Raw genomic sequence first — 23651 nt, 5'->3', positions numbered from 1 at the left:
AAATTTGGGCGTGTTGCTTGTTAGGGGTGTATACATAGAGTTTTAAAATTCATCTATCCGAAAAAATAATGCGTCTGGAATTTTATAAGTATTTTTTACGTACTCAGCGTATGCAAAACTATAACCTCCTTTGAGCTTAGTATACCAAAAGTGTGACACCCTGTATATCAGAAGTCAGATTTAGGTCCGCTATTTATGCAAACGAAGATCTCCTTGGAGCCCGGTCTACCGGTCACACCAACTTGCCAAGTTAGGTGTGAAAGGGACAAAAAAACAACCAGGCGTCATTCAAGGTCATACCTTCGCGTGACAAGTAAACGTTCATAGTGCAATCTCCAGTGTATTTTTAGATATCCTTAGGATATCAAATAAAAAATGTGTGAAATGTTTTTGAATATAGAATTATTTAACAAGTTAAAATAAAAACAGTCAATGCCAGATACGAGGTCCGTATAATTTTTCTCACATTTTTATAACTAACTCTTGCCTACACATTAAAGACACATTTATTAGCATTATTAATAATTAATTGATTGTACCTACCAAGAAGTACCTACCTATTTTGATTTATTGTCTTTTACTGTAGTAGGGGGTTTATCTTCTCTGTGGAAGTCAACTGTCAAATGTCATACTCATTTGCTGAAATGTCATCTGCTCAGTACTCGGGGAAGTGATTGTCATAGAGATTTATGTAGTTTATTTTGACCATAGCGTGAGGTGAATAGTGATTAGAAATTAAAACAAACCAATGCGTGACTACATTAAAATAATTATAATTGCATTCTAGAAACAGCACCATCTTTTCGTCTCATGTTTTTCTTATGTTTGTTTAGTATGTCTCGTACAATATTATTTTCGAATAAACAAGTACACACCCAATCTCCGAGATTATTTTTCATAAAATTTATTGTATTGCCTATTTTTTGATTTTCAAAACTATGTGACAATCATGAGATACAATAAGCAAGAGTTAGCTTCTATAGCATCTCAGACTTCACCGAACTTCGATCGTGAAGGTGTGATGGTGATGAAAGAAAAACAAGACGGTTTCTTTCGTCGCTCCGAAGGTCAGTAACGTTTTTAACTTTTTATGTTATTTAATGTATACTGGCCATTCATAAAATAAATTTATAATTTTTAGGATGTTCCATAAGGTGGTTTCGTTTAAGAGGAAATCTTCTATTTTATTTAAAAGGTTCTGAACCATGGTATGAGCCAATTGGTGTAATTGTGCTTGGAAAACATGTTATAAAACTTCAGGCATGTGATGAGAATGGCTATTGGCCTTTTCACATTGGTAAATATTGCTTAATTTTAATACTAATTGTATATTGTTGATTGTGCTCAATAAATCAAATGATATTTTTTTTGTTCTTAATACAGTTTGGGATAATGGTGTGTGCTATAGGCTAGCAACATTTCAAGAATCTGAAAGAACCCTCTGGGTAAAATCTTTGCAAATGGCACCTTATGATATAATTAGTTCACAAATTGTAGCACTACGAGAAAAACTGAATAGGATAAGGCCTATTGTTGATGTGTCTGTCTATAGATCTCAGAAAGGCATAGTTTTGGGTAAGTGTAGAAATGCTTTATATATTTTTATATATATATATGCATATACAAGATATTATTTGTACTGATAAATCTATTTTCTTCACAGTCAGTTTTTTAGAAATGAAAAAAAAATTATTGATTGTTTTTTTTGCTATTGCATGAGAAGCACAAATCACTTATTTTTCAGACACTCAAAGCCAGGCTTCACTCATGACTCATTCTAATTACTTCTTAACAATAAATGACTAGTTAATTTGGTTGTCAGTCATATTCAATATGAACGCGCTAGTCATTCAACAATATGCCGGGTATTATATCTGCTGTGTATAAAAAGCTATGTTACAATCCCCTAACTATTTGGACATTGGGTGACGTTTATTAAATCAAAGTTGGTTCGGCCTACTCATTCAATTAAATGTCGTCATTCAATGAAGGCGCTAGTCATTCAATTAAATAAAAGGTTCAACAAGATGACTGCGACTTATACACTTTTATGAATAACAAGTTATAGTATATGACACTGCGGGCCAAGAGTCTGTAAGCCAGTATTTAGATCTTGTCCAGAAGAAGCGAATTCGTCGCGAATCGTTCCGCGACTTCATTCGCGCGCTAGTGAGATACTAGTCACCAGTAAATCGCAGTAGGCGTAACTACACGACACGACAAGGCGCGACACATTTGCCGAATGGTCAAATTCGCCGAAATTCGTGGCGCGTAGTTTCTGTGTCGCGTGGTCTGTTATACCTCATATCATCTCTCATCATACAGTTTCATAGAAAGACATTGAGAAAGAACCTATGTCGCGTCGTGTCGTCGTTAATCGAAGTCGTCCCCAAATGCTCGCACGTTGGTACTTTCTTTCTGGACGCAACGGTCGGGCGTGATTCACAGTAGTGAATCCCGCCCGACCGGGACCGACCGGGACGTCACATCACCGGTGACGGCGCGGTGCGTACAGCGCTTTGTATACTCAACGACGCGGTTGTATGAATCTTTGTCTGTTTGTTTTCTTTACGCTTAAGTATGAAAACATAACATACAAAAAGACTATATGTTTAATTAAAAAAATAAATTATCTCTTAATTCCAGATATGAATGAAGTGCCATTATGTGAGTTGGCTTTGTCATGTGATAATTTATTATGTGATACTTATGGACGACCTCCATCTCCAGTTATTGTTATATATGTACGATATTCTAAAGAGCTGTGTATTAAATATGGATCAACAGAAATAGTTGAAGTAAGGATATATTTTGATTATTATGTACCTCAATAACATATTACATTATGTGTATGGTAATTGTTTCATAATATTTTGTGCAATCTACTATTGAGTTATATAGAAAAAAATATTTTTTAGACTTGCAGTAATCCTTGCTTTTCAAAGACAGTGTTATTTCGGGCCAGTGATGGTCTCACGGGGAAAGCTATGGTCCGAATAGTGGTGTATGATGTTAAGGAACGAGTTTCGGAAACTGTTGTTCCAATGGGATATACAACTCTACAATTGAGTACAATACAGGTAAGCAGAATAGAATTGGATTTTTTATTGTAACTATTTATAGTCATTTGGAGGTAGACTACAATAACCTGTAATGTGATAAGTGATAACTATGGGACAAAACAACAGTTGTTGCTGTGCATTAACATAGTTAGATGCCATTGAACCTTGGCCTCAACAACTCATTATTGTGGTACATGTTAATGCATTAAATTAACGTGTTATTTTAGGAATCACAAAGACTTCGAGTAGCTTTAAAAACACGTGATAATAAAACAGTCGGTTTTGTAACTGTGAACGGCTGGAGTCTCGAACCGTCATGTACTGGGAACAGCCCGTGTCACACCAACGATCGAAATTGCTTAGACAACCCACAAAAAGTACAGTGCCATCGAAGATCTCAATCGTTGCCACCGAGATTGGGGTTGAAATTGAAATTCCCTTCGTACGGGAGTATGTTGAAGCAAAATTTTGTGAATAGTCACCACATGACATACAAGTTTCATTCGGGACTGGGTGGCGATATTAATGTTCACGAAATAATGGCGGAACCGAAACTTTGTTATCAACTGCCGATGCAATTGTTGTAAGTTTATTCAATTTAAATGAAATTATAAGTAAATGTTTTTTGAGACACGAAAGCGGAATTCATATCTGTATATTTTTAGGGATATTTACATTCAAAGAGAAAAGGAATTGTTGGACGAATTGTTATCTGTGGGTGATATTTGTAGTAATTGGCAAAATAAACAGCTAGATCTCGCCAGTATACACGTTTCCTTGCTGAAGCACTATTCACACTCCAAGAAATGTTTGCAACAAGCTGAACATGCGTACTTCAAAGCAAGTTGTAAGAAAGGTTAGTATAGATACATAACACAATTAGACAGGACTATATGTTACAGATGCTAAGATAATTTATAGAAGATTCCTCCATATTTGGTTCTACCAAATTGAAACATAACAAATTTTATTTTCTTGTTCTTCTTTTAATTAATGGCTCCACCCCATAAGTTGGAACTCCGCCAATAAAATTTTATTGTCTGACCATTTTTACACAATTTTTATTTTATTCCAATACAGATGATTCGAGTTTAGAATTTGCACCGGTTAACTTACACCTTCAAAGGATGTGGGTACACAATGACACGCTGAATAAAACTGGATTTCATGACATTATCACGGCTGGTGCGTTCGCTGCGCATACGCATAAAGCAGAAAGAACTGGGGGCCTTATTAGGTTCGATTTTTTCAAGTCTTTTTGTTAGTTTTTTTTTGTCATGATATGAATATCAACTAGTTTTTAGATTTAAAACAACTGGTTAAAACCGAAGTTATTAAATAGGGAAAAAAAAATCGAAGTTCTTAAATTGGAAAAGGAAAGATAATTTTCTTAAATAAATATTCCACATTCAGATTAGTACAACAAGTTAAGGACATAAACAGTACTAAAGCAGCGCTGAATTCAGCGGCGGCGAATAAAATACAGACTGAATATGATAACGTGATGGCTTTGAGGACGCTCCGGGATGAGATCGTTACTGACATGGACAGAATTGTCGTTCTGATACAAGCGAACCAATGTATCGAAGTGCGACATATTACGGAAGGTTTGTATATTTTGTGTCTAATTCTTTGGTTGATCGAGTTTGGAAAGAGATGAACTAATAGGGTATTTCTTTTCAGTGATTAAGACTAAAACGAAAGGGATGTTAGCGTTATGGGAACCTAAAGTAATAGAAGAGTCGTTAGCCATCATCGGTTGGCCTAAACACGGTTGCAGCGAGGATGGTGACAAGCCGGTAATTAATTGGAATTGATGTTAGTATAGTACAATTAGTATTTATTGTACTTAAGGTTCAATTGATTGCAGACAATATCCACGATAATGCAACTTACGGAACAGTTGGGCGTCTTCGACACCGGTTCGGATTGTGATACAATGGATGCGTCGTCGAGTTCCAGTTCCAAGGAAACAACTCCGACGGTAGAAGGACCTTCCTTATCGTCCAGTGTGCCCAACATGTGTCACAATAGGTGTTCCAAACCCCAAAACTCCATAAAAAGTATCATAGAACCATCAGACCTACAGTTCAACCACGATTACTTCAATAGCACAGAAAGGAATAAGCTTAACCTCTCGTTCAGATCAGTGAGGTCGCCTGTTAAAAGCAAAGAGGATTCGTCCAAGTTCGACGGCAATAGACCGAGACATGGCAGTTTAAGACATGATTTCAAAAATGCCTCGTCACTAGAACAAGTGTCGTATCGGTGTCTTATGGAAAGCTTGAGCGGAAGCATGAAGCGAAAGGTAAATGTTTCTTTTATTGTTTTGTGAATTCGTTATATAAATTTTATTTTGAGATTTACTCGATCATACGTCTTGTATATAATATAAATTTGTTATTCAGTACCTATAGATGTAATTGATTTGCGTAAAACTTTATTTATATTCAAAGCGTAAGATTATTGTAAAGATTATGCGAATATGTTTATTTCTATAAATGCAAATGTATTTGTTATTTTTATTTCACGTAGCGGAGCGATTGTATGGTATGTTTTTTTTTGTGGAGTGTCAGGAGTGCATACATGGTATTTTAAAGCAATGCGAATATTAATTTGAAATATGCGATTCTTTAGGTTGTTTTGGTGCAGTGCAGTTCATAAAAAGCTTTTTGTTAAATATTGTTTTATGACTTTGACCACATCTTACAGACCGACCGTATCAATATTTATAAGTTACTAGCGGTCCGCCCCGGCTTCGCCCGTGGTACATATTTACGTTTTCTCTACATAAAAACCATCCTCGTACTTCAAGGAATATAATAAAAAAAGAATTATCGAAATCGGTTCAGCCGTTCTCGAGTTATGCGCTTACCAACACATTTTGCGATTCATTTTTATATATAAGAATATATGAAATATCAAATATGTACATTACGTATTTATACGGTAATATTCGGGCAATATTCCATTTATGGTACACTGTGAATGTGTTAATATAAAGTATTCATGAAACCATTCGTGTAATATATTTACAAGCGTATTTTCCTTCTGATATATTTATCCTGTTATAGTAATTATTATTGTAATTATATAATATTATTATCCTAATCCCAGAGTCCAGTCCAACTAACCATAAATGATTAAAATCCACTTAGCCGATCTTTAGGTATACGTGATGTAATGAACACGACTTTCTTTTATTTATTTAATAGATACGATGAAATGCTATTGCTGCAATATAATGCGAATTTATAAAATGTATGATATTAAACAGACTGCAAAGAGATCCTAGTTTAATGTACTTACCAGTCAAATGTACTAAGTCATGCCTACAAACTATTAATATTTACAATGCTATTATAATTTATTTAGATTTATTATTATGTACTTAAAATAATAGGTGTAATAAACAGAAAGCAATTGATTTCTTGTTTGTTTGTTATATCTCCAAAAATAGTTGATCGATTTATTTTAACTTTTCTTATAAGAAAGCTAAATAATCACTGATTAACATTATAGCTATTGTTGGTACATATTTTTTCATTACAAGCTTTGCGATGTCCATATAATATATTAACTGTCTGTTTCCAAATCTCAATTAATTATTTTAATGAAAACACCATTCAATCTGGCAAAATTTGTTTTGCTTAGCACTTAGGGGTATCTATAAATATTAAATCTCATAAAAATTGGTCAAGCAGTTTCCGAGTATTATGGTAACCAACACTGTGACTAGGGAATTTAATATTAAAATACTATCATCTTTCATTAAAACAATCTTTCATTAAAAACATGTGTCAGGCGAATCTATACTAAAATTAGAATCTCTCTGTTTTCCTATTTCATCATAAAGAAGGAGAAAAACAAAACAAAGTAAAACTTTGTATAAGGAAAGGTTCGAGTGTGACACAATTTTATGCGAGCGAAGTGATTTCATGATTATAAAATCAGACGTAAGATTATTTGTATGAAAACGTTTAAGGGCGGCCGTACCCGAACCGCTTCAAACAGTTGAGACCGACGGCTTGAAGCCGCGACCGCGTGGTGAACTATGGTCATTCGTTCACTGCTGTACACGGACTGCTCGAGCCGTCGCGACCGTTTCAAGCCGTCAACTGCGCAGTTGTAGCGACAGCTCGAGCAGTCGGCTAGCTAAAGTTAAAAATTCATTTATGGGTCAAGGTATACGCTTTTACAACAAAATTCCTCATAATATTAAAGAGTTTAGTTGTTCTAAATTTTAAAATAATATAAAAAATGTACTATAGTAGAGCCATTTTAATAGGCAACATTTGACAGTTCAACAAAATTCAACAACGTAACCTAGTAACGACAACATAGAATAACATGATATTTCTTTCTGTTAGATCTGCACATTTGCTTAACTTTTTTCAATAACGATTACATATTTATAATAATAATGACCGATACAAGTAATTTTAAGATTTCATTTTACTGGTGAACCATTCTAAACATAATAAACAATTTCTGAATTGAAGAACTAACGTCGCTACAATTTTGTGTCAATAAACCTTTTTTCTTTTTAAATACCAGAGATGTTACTCTAAAAATCGAGATCTGACATCTAGAATCGAATGCATTGATTACTTGTGAACAAAAATCATCATAAATTAATAAATTCGATTTACAAATGTTTCAAATCCGTATCGATTAATTCACTTTAATCGATGTTTTTAAGCAGGTTACCTCTCTTCGAAGATAAAATTGATAGACGTCAAATGTTGCCTATTAAAATGGCTCGACTATAGTTCAGAGAGCCTATTACAGTATTAAGGAATATATGGACGATAAAAAACCCATGGAGGGTTGTCGCGTAAAAACCACAGGACAGTTCTTTGGCATATTACTATAATATATGATGTTACATATGTAATTTGTAAAATTGTAAAACTGACATGATTAAAAAGAGCAACTACGGAGTTTCTTGCCGATTCTTCTCCGTAGATACTGCTTTCCGAATCGGTGGTAAATGTTAAAAATATGTACCTGATGACGTTTCAAAAGTGCTTCTAGAAGAAGTCTAATTGAATAAATAAATGTTTGAGTTTGAGTTTGAGTCAACGACCGACCGCTCGAGCAGTCCGAGTACGTCGCTCAGTCGTTAACTGCTCGAGCCGCCCGTGTACGGCCGCTCTAACTGCCCTACTATTATTGTATGTTGTAAATACAAATAGCTTGACATTGTAACAAGACGTTTATTTGCAGAGTTCCGATCCTAAAGAGTCACCTCTACCGAGTATCGGTCAGATCGATTCGAGTACTAGAGAAACTAATCTGGCCTATTTGAAGAATTTCGCTGCGGATGTCGAAGCTAGTTTAGCAAACGTAGTTGAGTCTGTTATCAAAATAATCGAGTCGAATAAAGGTAAATTTTGTCATATACTATATTAAATGTATGACAATTGATAATGTAAGGATTGATTTGAATTTGTCATTTGTATCTTATTTAAATAGAAGAGTGACGTGTGTGCCGAGCACGCGTGTCAGAAGTGAAACTTAGGCAAGATTCAAAGATACCAAATTCGTCGCCTTACTCCATGATGTGACGGCATCGCCTTGACGCAACCTTGAAATTTTACTCTCAACGCGCCTAAAGAAGTTTCACTTCAATAAAGAAAAGTGTGTTAAGATGTTCGTGTTCAAGCGAAGAGTGAACCTGTACCTACTAGGGAAACGCTTACCATCTTAGACCACATCTTATCTTTCCATCAGGCTAGCCTGTGGTCAAGCGCTTCCCTTTTTAGAATAAAAAATTGGTTGTTTGTAAAGTAGGTTTACGATCGAGATGTTTACGTGATAACGTCTTATTGGTGGCAGCGCTCGAGATGAGACGGGAGATCGGTCCGTATCTCTCTCGTTATATGTACTTGCGATCGCGCTCGTGAGGTTTTGGTGTGACACAAGTTTCTGAACATGTCACCCGACTAAAACGATTTTAAAAACGTTATCACGTTAAAAAAGTATTCTCGCTTGCAGATGGATTGGAGGAACAATTAGATCCGCTAAGGGCGCTCACAGACGAGTTCCGTCGTAAAGCCGAGTGCCTCATACACTGGGCGCGTATATCTCACGCGGCGCTGCGTCTGCGCTGCGAGTCGCCCGCTTGGGCACGGGACCATGCCGCACTGCAGACACGAAGAGACACGTGTTTCTCACAGGCGGTGTGTTTCTTGTATTTAATGTGGATTTTATTGGGTTACAAGTATTTTCGAACATACTTGTAATATAACAGAGCAAGATAATTAATGGAAATATTCCATTTATGTTTCTTATTCATGCATGGATTTTTATTGATACTTTCAGCTCTTGCCATTTGACTGCTACTTCGTCCGCTTAAACAATTCCATTAAATTAATGTAATTTTTATTGGATTCCAGTTTATCTCTAGCTATTACTACCAAATAATTTATGAAAGGAAAACTTTTATATTTTGAAGGTTACAAACGAACTTAAATTATTGGACTCATTATTAAATCACTACATTATTCCTGATCTTATTTTTCAACCAACCCAGAGAAGGCAAGGAATTATTTAATGAATGTTTTATTTCAGCTGGCAACCGCGACATCCGGCCTGCTCTGCTGGTTCAACTCGATACCACACGACATAGCCGTGAAACTGCTCAGTTCGGATCTAGGACCCTTGTGCGGATTCGAGGGCCTGTTGAGTTTGTACTCCACTGAGAAAGCGATGTGGGGCGATATGGTGGTTGCGGTGGAGGATCTGCAGACTGTTCTCTTCACGCTTACTAAAGTTGGGCACAGGTAAAAAAAGACGGGTTGCACTCCGGGAGTGCCGGCAGAAGTGAAAACTTGATTATTAACGTTGAACATGTTTGATATTTTGGAATGGTATCCGTCTTACGCTTTTTCGATCAGGTCACGTGTCCTGATGCGAGTTTAAGATTTTATACCCATTACAGAAAAAGTGCTCAACGCCGCTAATGAAGTTTTCACTTCAAAAATAAATATACACACATACACACACACTCTTTGAATGTGGGAGTTGATTCGAACACGCTTCAGCACGTATTGGGCAAGCTTGCAAGGGAAGGTACCCACAGAAAATCGGCGTGAAATAGTAGCATGCGAATGCTGCTATATTTCGTCCAGTGTGTAAAGGGAGCCGGACTCTACTCGACTAGGTTTTGTTCGTATCTCGACGAATGCTAATCAAATGGATTACAAATGAGTCACTTTTTTACTGAGATAGATTTGGTTTTGTCGAGTAATATGCATAAACAAAAACTCAACCATTTGAGTCCGATGACTCAAATTATCATATAGGCTTTGGAAATTCGCGAGCCGGAGGCCCGTTTCCTTACTCTTCCCAGTTCTCTTCTTTATTCTCAAATTAATTTGTCTGTTTATTTGAGTTATTCTCCAGTGTGTTTAATTGTATATTTAGTTCTGAATTTTAAACAAAATACGTAATTGTAAAATTCATTTCGTGGAGTTTGTACGCATTTGAAAAACACTTGTGAATGTATTTATTTGTTCAATCGCCTGTTGATTTGGAACTTTGTCAAGGACGACCTTACTATGTTTGTGACATAATATTTATATTATGAAAATGAAAACAATTAATTTTCATTTAAAATAACCTCGAACCCATTTTGTGTTGCGGCCATATTTATTTTTAGCTTTTTTTTTCTAATTAGCTCAAGCTTAAAGTAAAATTTTTATTTATGAAATTTACAAGATTACGTACTTATTGGGCAGTAAAAAAGTCCCATTCGTAAAAAAGTCTTTAATATTATGTATTTATTTATAATTCTTTATTGTTCAAAATATAAGAAATAATAGTATGCAAAATGCATAATTTGCACAAAGGGCGGCCACGTTCTATGTTTGTCAGAAATAACTACAGCCATATGCGTCTATAATTTGCCAATTAGTGCACAGGACCTCAACTATATTGTAGAAAAAATATTCTATGGGACAATTCACTTGTAATAATATAATTTTTAATGTAATAATAATTATTCATAGCAATACTGCAACACCGCAAGTATCTGGAGCGAGAGGAAGTCTGACGGTTAATATTCCAGTATCTGACGCGCTTTATTCCAAATTTACCAAAAAAGAGGTAAGTCAAAGTACCAATAATTTTAATATTTTTTTTTATTTAGAGTCTATTCAAATTCTTAATAAATATTGTGTGGTATATGAGTATAGTGCATTGGGGGTATTTTGGATGTGGGGTAATTTCGGAAAATTGTGAATACCACTTTAGAGTAGGGTTGTAACGGAGGCCTACTTAGCGGAGGCGGAGGTGGATGCGGAGGTGAAGAGGTTCGCCTCTGCGGATGCGGAGGTTAACGGAGGCGGAGGCGGAGGTGAAATTTGTTGGGAAAATATAAATAAATTTATGATTAATAGAGTCAGCAACATTTATTTATATTATATGTATACTAGCGGTCCGCCCCGGCTTCGCCCGTGGTACATATTTCGCAATAAAATATGCCTATGTTCTTTCTCAGGGTCTAAAGATTATCTGTGCCAAATTTCATTAAATATTAATTTCATCAAAATCGGTCCAGTAGTTTATGCGTGAAAACCATACATACATACATACATACATACAAACCTTTCCTCTTTATAATATTAGCATAGATAATGTGTACATTAGTTTTCGGCTTCATCACGTTATTTAAATAACAATAACTAATAATTACGCACAAAATTACTTAAAACAATCACGGCTCAATTGCAACTACGCTGTACCGAACGCTTTGACAAGTTGATTCCTGTTAAGGTGGGTATCGACTTCGCGCTCCAAGAGGTCGAACATTGGCGCGCGCTCCAGCCGCGTGAAATGGATACCAGTTTGGAACGCGCGCCAAAATGTTCGTTGGAGCGGTCGAACGCGGAGCGGTCCGTTCCGTCGGGTGTCGGTTTTTTACCGCGCATCAAACGTGGCGCGCGCGCCAATGGAGACGGGTTTGTCGTATTTTTTGTGTTTGTTGCGCTCCGAGTAATAATTATTATGGATAACCAAAGTTGCCGTAAATTAATTCAGCTATATGGTACGAAAGAAGTTTTGTGGAACAGTAAAATTTCTTCGTATCATAATAAATCGCTTAGAGATCTTCTCTGAGTGATTTATTGGTTGGAGAGAAATCAGTAGTGAAATGGGAGTCCCTGTGCCGGATTTAAAGAAAAAAATGGTGCTGCTGCTCGTACACGACTAGCTTCCATGATGAACGGTCAAACACTGGAACAGTTGCCACGCGCGCCAGGCGCGCTTAGTTGATATACTTCAATTATTTGGAACGCGCTCCGCGGAACGCACTCTCGGCGCGGTCATTCATGGCGCGCGCGCCAGGAGCGCGAAGTCGATACCCAGCTTTATTCATTCACTCACACTCCCACCACCCGCTTGGCCGTGTTCCCGCGGCTTAAGCAAACTCTCGACCATTTCACTTGAAAACACGCAGCCGAGCGGCCGCGTCGCCTAGCGTCGCTCCTTGCGCGTTGTTTGTGATCGTAAATGAACTTCCGATATGACTCCGCATAAATTTTGCGGAGGCGGAGGTTAAATTCTTTGCGGAAGTTCCGCAGTAACGGAGGCGGAGGCGGAGTTCCGTTACAACCCTACTTTAGAGTATCGCTTTATTGCAAGTATCGTGAAGGTATTGCAGAAAGATATATAGGTTTGATAATATTAGCATACATTTTTGCTTAATAAATCACTAGTAACGTATTAATTTAATAATAAGAATTGTTTTTGCCCTGTAGGGCGAATTATTCCAATGCACCTTAATGAAACATTTACTTTTGCCCGCGTGTTCACCCGGAACCACGTCGGGTAGTAGATCATAATAAAAAAGAGCGTGTGTGCTGAGCACACGTGTCAGAAGTGAAACTTCTTTAAGAAGATTCAAAGATACCAAAATCGTCAGCTTATTCCATAACGTGACGGTATTGCCATGACGCGACTTTGAAATTTTACTCTCAATACACCTACATAAGTTTCACTTCAACAGCCGTACAAATAAAAACTTGCTTATTCAAACCTTATGCAATGAATAGATATGATAAGAATAAATAAAGAATAAGGATGTCATAATTTCTTACAAAATAATAATATTTGGAATAACGTCGATGTAACTATGCTCACGCTATGCAATAGGCGCGAAGCGGCAACGTAGCAATTCATTCATAAAATTATGAAAAACATTGAAATTGTCTACGGTTAAGCCTTGGTGCTGTCATTTTGACGCTCGTTTGACTTCGTCGAATTTGTTGTGAAGTTTCATCATACGATGTTCTGTTTATTTATTTTTTTAATATTTATTGGAAATAATTTAAATATATCATTAAATATGCAAGCAAATGAAAGAGAACGCTATCCAATATCTGGAGAACAGAAGATAAACCCACATTGAGATAGAGAGTTGCCAAATAACACATGTACTCAAAACATACAACTCCAGACTTAGAAGATTTATATTTTCAACGAAAGTTTATATTATTGTGATAAGTTTAGAAATAAGTTTTATGTATGTATGGTTTGGCGCATGCCGTAAATAAATAAATCATTATAAATATTAAAAGGGTTTTTCATAATTTCGTATATTTTGACCTAAGATTTTGACATTTCATACAAAATTTTCCATTTCAATACGTAATGAAATTATTAATTTGCTCAACTTATTCTACTTCTCGTATTACTCTCATTGCTATTATCTCAAATTTAGATTGAAAATTGCTTCTAAAACTAGTAAAACACAGCACAATGTACTAAAAGATAGGTTCTAAATGGTTATAACTCGGTTATGTCAGACTTATACTAGGGTGGTAGCCGGAATAAGGACGAAATAGCATTAGTATGAATACTTATTACGACGTTATACTATGTTTCATTTATTACGTGTTTATTTGTATGATTTTTCCTTATTCTTAGTTTATTCTTTTCATAAAATGTTATAACTCGTTTATTTGTACGGCTGTAAAAGTATAAAAAAAAGACGTGTGGCACTCGGGGACTGCCGCGGTAAAGCTGTTGCATGCTATGCCTTCAAGCCACACCTCTGCGCCCGTCGGAGTGGGGAGCGTGAGGTTTTTCGTTACGCAATTTCTGGATTCGGTCCCCGCGCTTAGCTTAGCTTAAAAATTTTATTAATTCCACAGCACTTAAGTTTCACAATAACGGCGGTGTTCTTCAACATCGGTATAAACGAGAAAGCGACGTTAGCCGAAGCTCTCGGCGAGACCACGCCCCAGTATCACTCTAATAACGATAATTTGGATCGGCTGAACAAATACTATCATAAGTATTGTAAAATATTCCCAGCTGATTATCTGGCTGCTAATAGAGGTATGTATTTTATTAATACTTTAACTTTGGTAAAGTGATATTTAATTTACCAGATATTTAGTTTGTATGTAGGTATGTTTTGTCATTTGTAATTCATGGATTTGAAAATTTAATACAATATACTAGTGCATTATAATCAAATTTCAATCTTGTATGTTTTAATTTAAGTATGTAATATGGTTTTTTGATTTTTTATGTTTTCGTAAAAAAATTGTCTAATGATTGAGAAAAAAAAAAGATTTTTCTTATAAGTTTGTCGTGAAATTCATATACAACGTGCATCTACTATCCAATAATTTATACTTATAAATGTACTAAAATTGGCAAAAGTTTTTTTTTTTTTTTTTTTTTTTTATTCTTTATTTTTCAAGGGACTTTGTCGCTTAGCGACCACGTCGTCCCGTAAATTCCATTAACAATCAACACTTAAATATAAAAAATATAAGTACAAACTACAGTAAACAATGCAATCAATTTTGTAATCCAACATCGGTCAGTCTGACCAGCACCCGCACCTCTGCCGACGAGGGACAAGTGAGAATGCTGTTCACACAACCGACATTGTTAATACAGCGGAAGACATTATTTTGTTGTCTAAATTGCGCGTTCCGAACACACTCCAAGAGAATATGCTGCACATCTTCTACAATACCACAATCATTGCACAACGGAGAATCGGCTTTCTGCATTAAATGTGCAAACTTATTCGATGGAATATGTCCCGAACGTAATCTTAAAATAGTTGTCAACGTCCTCCTATCGCATACAATCTCATCAAGCCATGGGTACCGAGGTACATGTGGTTGGATTGTTCTGTGCCAAATTCCTTTCTCCCGCGATCGTTCATCAAAATATTCCTGCCAATCGGATAGACATTTATCCTTCACATATTTAAAATGATCCGAGTACAATGGAGCGACCTCCAAGGGTACCCCATCTATTGCTGCTTGTTTGGCTAATAAATCAACCTCATCGTTCTCTTTGAGCTGAATATGAGAAGGGATCCATTGTAAGATTACTTCCTTATTATTAGCTTTTAAGTTCAAAATTAACTCTAAAATTTTATAGGCAATCGGTACTCCTCTCACTTGAGAGGCACAGCGAGCCAAATGTTGCAATGAGCTTTTAGAGTCAGTTAAAATGACAAAATGTCCGAAATTTAAAGATTGAATATAAGCCAAAGCTTCCGCGATAGCAATCAATTCCATATGCATAATGGATATCTCTGAATCAACTTTGAACTTAAGGCTGCATCCAAGAAATGAATCCAACACGGCCGCACCACCACTACTTGCGCATTTAGAGCCATCAGTGTAAATTTTATGATGTGCTCCATATTTATTAAGGATGAATTGGGAACAAATAGCCTCAAGAGTACGATGATGGTAAGTGCGTTTGGCACGATCTACTGACGGGATGGTATCTGAAATAAAATCCTGAACATTAATATTACTAACCCAAGTGTCTATCGAGAACATCTCAAGTCGACCACAACTCTGTAAACTCAACGAAGATAATCCGGCTTGCGATCGAACAAGAAGGGGAAGCTTTTTATTATTCCAATACCTTGATCGACTCAGTGAAAACAGTTCATTTAGCGCCGTAGTTGCTAAACTATTTTTACACGACCTACACTTTAGCCAAAACTTCCCCGCCAGATACCTTCTTCGAATAAACAGAGGAGGAAGACAAAGGTCATTCTCCATAACATGAATAGGGGTACTACGTATATAGCCACCTATTACACGCAAAGCCTGGTTTTGAACTTTATCCAATTTGAGCAATGTACTTTTAGCTGCATTATCATATAAAAAACAAGCGAAATCTATTCGGCTACGAATGAGAGAAATATAAAGCCGTCTTATATGTTTTTGATGAATCCCCCAACCGGGGCCAGCCAATACTTTCAGAATATTAATATGCCTAGACACTTTAACAACCATCTCCTCTATGTGTTTTTTCCATCTTAAAGAACAATCCAACCACATGCCCAAATATTTGACTTCATTCACTACAGGTAACAAATCGTTATCAAAACTTAAATCTACTAACGTTCTATTAGTTCCCCTTTTGAACACACACACTTTACTTTTTGAAGTTGAAATTGAAAGACCCAAACTATTTAGAAAATCAATAAAAATGTTTCCCGCTGATTGCACATCCTGTACAGCACGAAACAAATTTTTATTTGACGCAAATAGAACAAAATCATCGGCATATTGAGACATTTTAACACTCTGAATATTTTTACAAATTTGATACGTGGCAACGTTAAAAAGCAATGGTGAAATTGGGTCGCCTTGAGCTAAGCCCCGTCCGGTAGATCTCGTCACAACTCCACCCTCAGCTTCAATCCTGAGACGCCTTTCACTTAAATACGACCAAAGATAATTACAAATTTTTGACCCGGCTTCTACCTCATCTAAAGTTTTTAACACAGCACTTATATCCAAGTTATCATAGGCACTTTTGATATCAAAGAAACAGGCTACAGTTGCAGCGCCTGTTGAAAAACTGGATTGAATATGAGACACAAGAAATGTAAGACTGTCAAAACAACCGCGAGAACGACGGAAACCAACAACACTATGGGAGAAAAGATCATTCGATTCAAAATGCCATTCTAGCCTTTTATTTAGAATTGAATGGAAAATTTTACAAATGCACGATAATAAAGCGATAGGACGAAATGCAGGCGGAGTATTGACTTCGCAGTTAGGTTTAGGAATAGGAATTATCTTTGCTGTACGCCATTGGGAGGGCACAAAACCAGTTAATAAAAAGGCATTGTATAATTGAAGTAATAAAAGCTTCCCCACCATCGGTAAGTGTCGCATCATTGAAAATGAAATGTCATCACACCCCGGGGCAGTATCCGATTTTTTAATAGAATTATTTAGTTCTTGAATAGTTATTGCTGATTCTAGTTTAGTATTCCTGGACGAAAAGGTAGGTTGTGCAGGGCACACATACATAGGCGCTAGATTTACAAGTAAAGCCTCCGCCCTATCTTTACTTACCATGTATCCAGTCGATCTAACATGATGCCCTTTAAGCCACTTCATTTTACGCCACATGTCCGAAGATGAGGTGGAGTGATCAATAGAAGTACAAAAGCGCTGCCAAGATTTATTTTTTGCGATCCGAATAATTTTTTGAGCATTAGAAATCTTTTCTTTGAGTACGTCTAGATTTGCAGGAGAAGGACAGCTTCTAAAAATTGACAGAGCTAAACGACGTTCAGCAACCGCCTTTGAAACTTCTGCATTCCAGTAGGGTTTAGGTTTAAATTTATCACAAAAGAATTGGGGTATTTTCTTATACGGAATTAGTCTATCAGCAGCAGATACCAAAGTATGTTCAAATAAATCATAAAAGTCTTGTAAATTTGAGGGAACATTAAAGTTATTAAATGATTGTTCTAAAAATAAAGTATAGGCATCCCAATCACAATTATTGAAATTCCTACGTTTAATAAACGATCGTCTATCATATGTGGACGATGACAGCTTTATAATTAAATGGTCACTTCCCAATGACTCGTTAGTGACTTTCCAAGAAAACAAAGTTGCCAAATCTGTAGAGACAAAAGATATATCAGGAGTGGATTGTTGTAGAACACCATCAACGAGCCGCAATCTTGTGAAGTTTCCATTGTTTAGGTAAATAAAATTATTATCTATCGATGCGTTCAGAACCTGTGCCCCTCTTTGATCAGATTTATAAGACCAACCAACATGGTGTGCATTAAAATCACCCAGAATTAAAGTTTTACCACCGAAACCAGAAAACACATAATCCCAATCATTTTGAGAAGTCGGGACAGTAGATGGGCAATAAACACTCAAAATATGCTCAATATGCCGACAATTAAGAATTTTAATATGCAACAATTCAATACCAACATTCGAACTTTGATGACTACTATAGATACACTTAACAGACTTATGCGTGAGAATAGCTACTCCACCATAACCATCTATTCTATCGGAGCGAAAAATGTTATAATCTGTTATTCTCAAATCAGACTCACGCATAAGCCATGTCTCGCTTAACACAGCAATATGAATTTTTTCATGATTAAGTAAAGATTCCAAACTAATGAGCTTAGGGCGTAAACTCTGGCAATTCCATTGTATAATATTAATAATGCTAACTCGATCGTCATCATCCATTATTTTTTAATGACTCAAATAAATCTTCAATTGAAAAACTACTCACTACCTTAGATATAATCCACTGCGTGCACATTGTAACTATCTGATGAATTTTCTCGTCAAGTGATTGTTTACTAAATGCGACATTACACAACTTGGCCAAGAGGCGAAAGAAACTTAATCCTTCCACCAGTTCCTTTCTACCTTCCTCACTTAGTCTTGAAGGCTGTGGCTGTTGTTGTCTTTGATGTGTGTGGTCTTGGATATCCATTTGTGCTGAAGATATATCCTCCATCGAGGGAAATGGCGTATCCCGTCCAGACATGGCATTTTTCTGTCTCCTTTGCTTCCGGCGGATACCAATATTTCTCGATGCAGCTGGCTGGGGGGTAGCAAACAGATGAGACATTAGATGTTCATTTTTTTCACCCACAACATCTTGATTCTCCATAGTGTCAGTTAAAATAGCGGGGGTAGGTTCGGGTAGTTCTACAGGTAATGGGCTAGGAGGCACGTAAATAGTAAGCGCTTTTTTATAGGTACAGTTAAATTCTGACATTATCTCGCGTAATCTTCTTTCTTTTTTAAACACCGGACAAATTTTTTGTAGTGCCATGTGGTTACCAGAACAGTTCACACAACAGAATGATGTAACTGTACAGTTTTCATGGTTTTTAGCACACTTAGGGCAAACAACTTTCTTAAAAGGGCACACCAAACGCCTATGGCCAAACTTCCAACATCGAGAGCACTGTGTGACAGAAAAAACATAAGGATCCACATTGATACGTAAGCCATAAATGGATACATGACTGGGAAGAGCTGACCCTTTAAAACACAGTCGGATAGCTTCGCACTTCTCCCAAGAACTCACACCCTTGTCATTAAAATTTCTCTGATTTAATCTCTTTGCAGAAATTAATTCGATGTTGCTTGATATATTACGCAATAATTCCTCCTCAGAAACATCCAATTCAATATTTTTAATCACTCCATATGACATCCCCACCTCAGATGACCTTTGACATTTCCATCCCAAATCTTCAAAAGCCTTGCACTCGACAAAACGCTTTGCAAATCTCTCCTCCTCGAATGTAATGCTCATTTTATATTGTAATAAATATTTAATACGACATATACCGCCAATCTTATTTTCGCTGAATAAGCGAGCTAATGTGAACTGTTTAGGTAACACAGAACTGCTTGTGACAATTACTTCAATTTTTTCCTCCAACTCGTTTATGCTGCCTGCACGTACAACTTTACGCTTTCTAGAAACAATATTCCAATCCTCCTCCGACGAATTCTCCTCCCGTATCCTCGACCTCTTCCTATTCACATCCTCCGTTCCCATATCTAATACATCACCGCTTTCAATAATACGTTCCTCCGATCCGCTTCCATTAATCTCCGCAATATCAACTCCACCAGGTTCGCCCGTATTGTCTAAGTCATACGGCTCGTTTTCCATAGTGCGCTGACTCGACCCGGCCGCGGGTCGAGCCGTGCAAAGAAGTACGTACGAAGATAAGACAAAGCTAGTACAAACACAACCAATCAGAAGGAATGCGAATGCACAACTGTGGCAAAAGTTAACTTGAATATTGTTGAAATAAATGGCGATAATCCTTTTATATTATCTATTTATTTTAATACAGCTTCATCTCGACTGAAACCACTGGAAGAAGTAATGGAGACTCTCAAGATAGCCGTGCATAAGAAAGTGCCAAAGAATATAGAAGTGTTGCATTTAGCTGCACTCGCTACACGTCATATGAACGGTAATATATTTAAACTAGCTTTTACCTGTGACTTCGTTTCGGTAGCAGCTAGATTGTAGTAATTATATTAAAATCGATCCAGTGGTTTTAGGTGTGAACGTGAACAGACAAACATTAGAACCAAAAATTTAACATTAGACACAAATATTGGTAAAAAAGAGCGTGTGTGCTGAGCACTCGTGTCAGAAGTGAAACTTCTTTGGCAAGATTCATATATTCCAAATTCGTCGCCATACTCCATGACATGACTGTATTGCCATGACGCGACCTTGAAATTTTACTCTCAACACGCCTAAAGAAGTTCCACTTCAAAAACCATAATGCGATAATAACTGTCTGTCTTTTACGCGTTCACGCCTAAACAGTTATCCCATTGTTTGTGAGTGAAACCGAGGCCTAAACATAGTCTAATCTAAATGCCAATATGAACACTATTTTTTTAAGAATTTGAATAATCCCAATGTTTCAGGTATAAGGTTTACATCGTGCAAAAGTGCCAAAGACAGGACCGGGATGTCAGTTACACTAGAACAGTGTTCCATACTGTCTGCCGAATATCATCTCGCGGAACATGAGATGAAGAAAGCTATTAATATTATGAGGAGGTATGCTATATTATATATTTTGTACTAGCTTTTTGCCCCCAGTTTTCCCGCGTAGTCAAAAGGAAACCCGCAAAGTTCCCGTACTCGTGGGGTTTTCGGGATAAAAAGTATTTCTATGTGCTAATCCAATTTACCCTCTGTGTGTGCAAAATTTCATGGATATCGGTTCAGCAGTTTTTGTGTGAAGGAGTAACAAATATTCATCCATATATTGTTCAAAACTCACGTGTTTATATTAGAATGATATGCAAAATAATGTGTTCTTATATTGTAATCTATACTAATATTATAAATATATAAAGAGTTTGTTTGTTTGTTTGAACGCGCTAATCTCAGGAACTACTGGTCCGATTTGAAAAATTCTTTCGGTGTTAGATAGCCCATTTATCGAGGAAGGCTATAGGCTATATATCATCTCGCTAAGACTAACAGGAGCGGAGGCACGCGGGTGAAACCGCGGAGCGCAGCTAGTAATAAATATATATAAAAATACTACTAACATGTCAAGAATGTTTGTACTTTTTCTAAACGCAGTGATTAATGTGTAATATTATAACCGAGACGTCAAGTTTAAATTTCCTGATAGTGGGTTCTAAAATTAATTAAGTTTGCCCCTAAATTGTTTAAATTTAAGAAATCTCATACCCATACGATCTCGTATTTGAATTTATTATAAACCCTACTTTAGTTTAAGATTCATAATATATTAAATACAAAAATAAATGATATTTCAGCGAGGGTTGCCGTCGCGAAAACACATATAAGAACATAGGCGTAAAAAAGTACGCGTTCACAAAGAAGCAAGTTATGGCTTTGCCTGAAGAGTATAGACCACCGCCTGGTACTTACGGATCCTCGCAGACATAATAATATATATCCTTTTCTTTCAGCATTCCATGACGACGTTAACTAATTCCTTTTTTTATTTTATTGGTATCTTATTTTTGATTTTATAGTTCCGGCTTTGATACCATCTACATAATGTAACGATTACCACTCTTAAAATTTATAAATGAAGACGTATTATACACCTACACGTGGAATGATAGAGACAAAACGATTTGTTTCTACCAGTGCGAGTGAGATAACATGTATCGAAAAGTCGGATAGCAAGGATTGTACTTAACTTGTCACACAAAAATGCTTTGTATTTTGTGTCTCTCTCTGTACAATAATAATATGCCAATTTCATATTATTGTATTAGTATCTCAAAGTGTCATTGCAAAAGTGGTTATATAAGGAATTTTCACGTTTTGCATAACGTAAAGTGCCATTCATAGCGTAAATCGAAAAGAAGAGAATTATCATCACAAAGTTTCCCCATATAAAGGCATTCAGCCCACAGCCTTCACTTATGCTTTCTCGAACTATCATTCGCAATTTTGGCTCTAACATAATTTCCTGAAATAATAACCAGATTCAAGATGGAGCCAATATTTCAGCTAATGAAGCATATTCGTTACTATGGTTACAGTTGCTAAGGTGACAAATTTTACGGCCATCGCGATTTTTTTTCATTTCATTTTTACAATTTTTACATCTGAGTGAGACATTTGCTTAATGTTACTTATACCTCTACCAAAAAAGGTGATTTCGTTGATTTTGATCTGATTAAGAATTGTTTGATTTTAATTTTTACAAAATTTTGGGGGAAATTTTGATATTTTGAAGGTTCTTGATTCTGGAACACTGTTCATTGTTCCAATACTTAATAATAATGTGCCGTAACTTAATATAATTAAGTAATTCTATTATGTATTTTTTATATTATTTCAACCGGTTACAATAAATATAATTGTTGTAAGCTTTATTTAATTTAAAAAATTTATTTTCGTAACGTCTTACTAAATTATTAGTTATTAATTTATTCTTAACGTCGTTTTATAATTGTGCTGGTTCGCTGTTGAATATGTATGTATGTTACAATAGAAATAAATTAGGTACTTAAATGGTACGCTTAATGTTGTGTTCTTGTTGATTTAGAGAGCTATAATATATTTATTTAAACGTACTTATTTCTACTTAAAATACATTTTAGGCACTTCTTAAAAAAACAGACTTTAAAATCAAACGTCACTTATCAATACCAAAAACTTATTGTTTTGATTACTAAATAATATGTATTATAATATGAAACTTAGGCCCTGCGCAGACGACAGACTATCCGTGACGCACTTTTTAGTCTGTGAAAATAGAACCTATGAAATTATATGCAGTAACGCACACGACGCGCAAAAAGTCCGGCGCACAAAAAATCCTTGCAATTCGGGCAGACCGCACCGCGCCGCGGCGCGCCGCTCCGCACAAAAAGTGTGTGAAAAGAATTGAACGTTTGCTTCAACGCGCGCTAACGCAGACGGCGCACACTTTAGTCGGCAATCTGCATTTGCTAGGGGTGGATGTAACGCACGCGATCTATTATCATGGCGCCAGAGGTATAGGTAGAATGTAATAACAGACATTTTATAAAATTTGAAAAAATTTGCCGGATGTTGTTTCAGAATTGAATGTTTATTATGGAACTGTCCCTTCAGTAATCTTTCCGAAAGTATAGGATGTACCCAAAATTCTCTATTTCTTTTTCTTTTTCTGTACTTCATGTACAAAATAATACTTCGCGATCTCTGCACGATTTCCATAGCGTCTACGTCCCTACAGCTCTGCCGACAAAATGATCGAAAATGTGCGTCGTGTGCGTT

At 36.3% G+C, this 23651-nt stretch overlaps 1 protein-coding gene and 1 long non-coding RNA gene across 2 annotated transcripts in view; one reads left to right on the top strand and one right to left on the bottom strand.

Moving 5' to 3' along the window:
- Positions 1-23651, bottom strand: part of LOC149491209 (uncharacterized) — a 445824-nt gene that overhangs the window by 46344 nt on the left and 375829 nt on the right. The gene's annotated exons all lie outside the window — the stretch shown is intronic.
- On the top strand, positions 675-21873 carry LOC149491224 (inositol polyphosphate-4-phosphatase type I A). Its single transcript, XM_089712998.1, has 19 exons — positions 675-1067; positions 1142-1297; positions 1384-1575; positions 2647-2798; positions 2919-3080; positions 3290-3645; positions 3728-3918; positions 4143-4299; positions 4476-4669; positions 4746-4861; positions 4933-5370; positions 8292-8451; positions 9063-9247; positions 9639-9850; positions 11078-11174; positions 14222-14408; positions 20224-20346; positions 20816-20951; positions 21686-21873. The coding sequence occupies exons 1-19, from the start codon at positions 950-952 to the stop codon at positions 21816-21818; spliced, it is 3465 nt and encodes a 1154-aa protein (XP_089569124.1). The 5' UTR covers positions 675-949; the 3' UTR covers positions 21819-21873.

This window comes from Colias philodice, chromosome 1, assembly GCF_061535455.1.
Source record: "Colias philodice isolate Cphi_HAF_F1 chromosome 1, ilColPhil1 Martin Lab GWU primary, whole genome shotgun sequence".
Taxonomy (NCBI): Eukaryota; Metazoa; Arthropoda; class Insecta; order Lepidoptera; family Pieridae; genus Colias; species Colias philodice.
This window is presented reverse-complemented; position numbering and strand designations above follow the sequence as displayed.

Bases quoted from the DNA above. Each gene is read 5' to 3' on its own strand.
- LOC149491224 (XM_089712998.1), top strand. From the start codon at position 950: ATGAGATACAATAAGCAAGAGTTAGCTTCTATAGCATCTCAGACTTCA. The intron at 3,646-3,727 runs GTAAGTTTATTC...GTATATTTTTAG, and splicing joins CAACTGCCGATGCAATTGTT to GGATATTTACATTCAAAGAG. The intron at 20,347-20,815 runs GTAATATATTTA...CCAATGTTTCAG, and splicing joins CGCTACACGTCATATGAACG to GTATAAGGTTTACATCGTGC.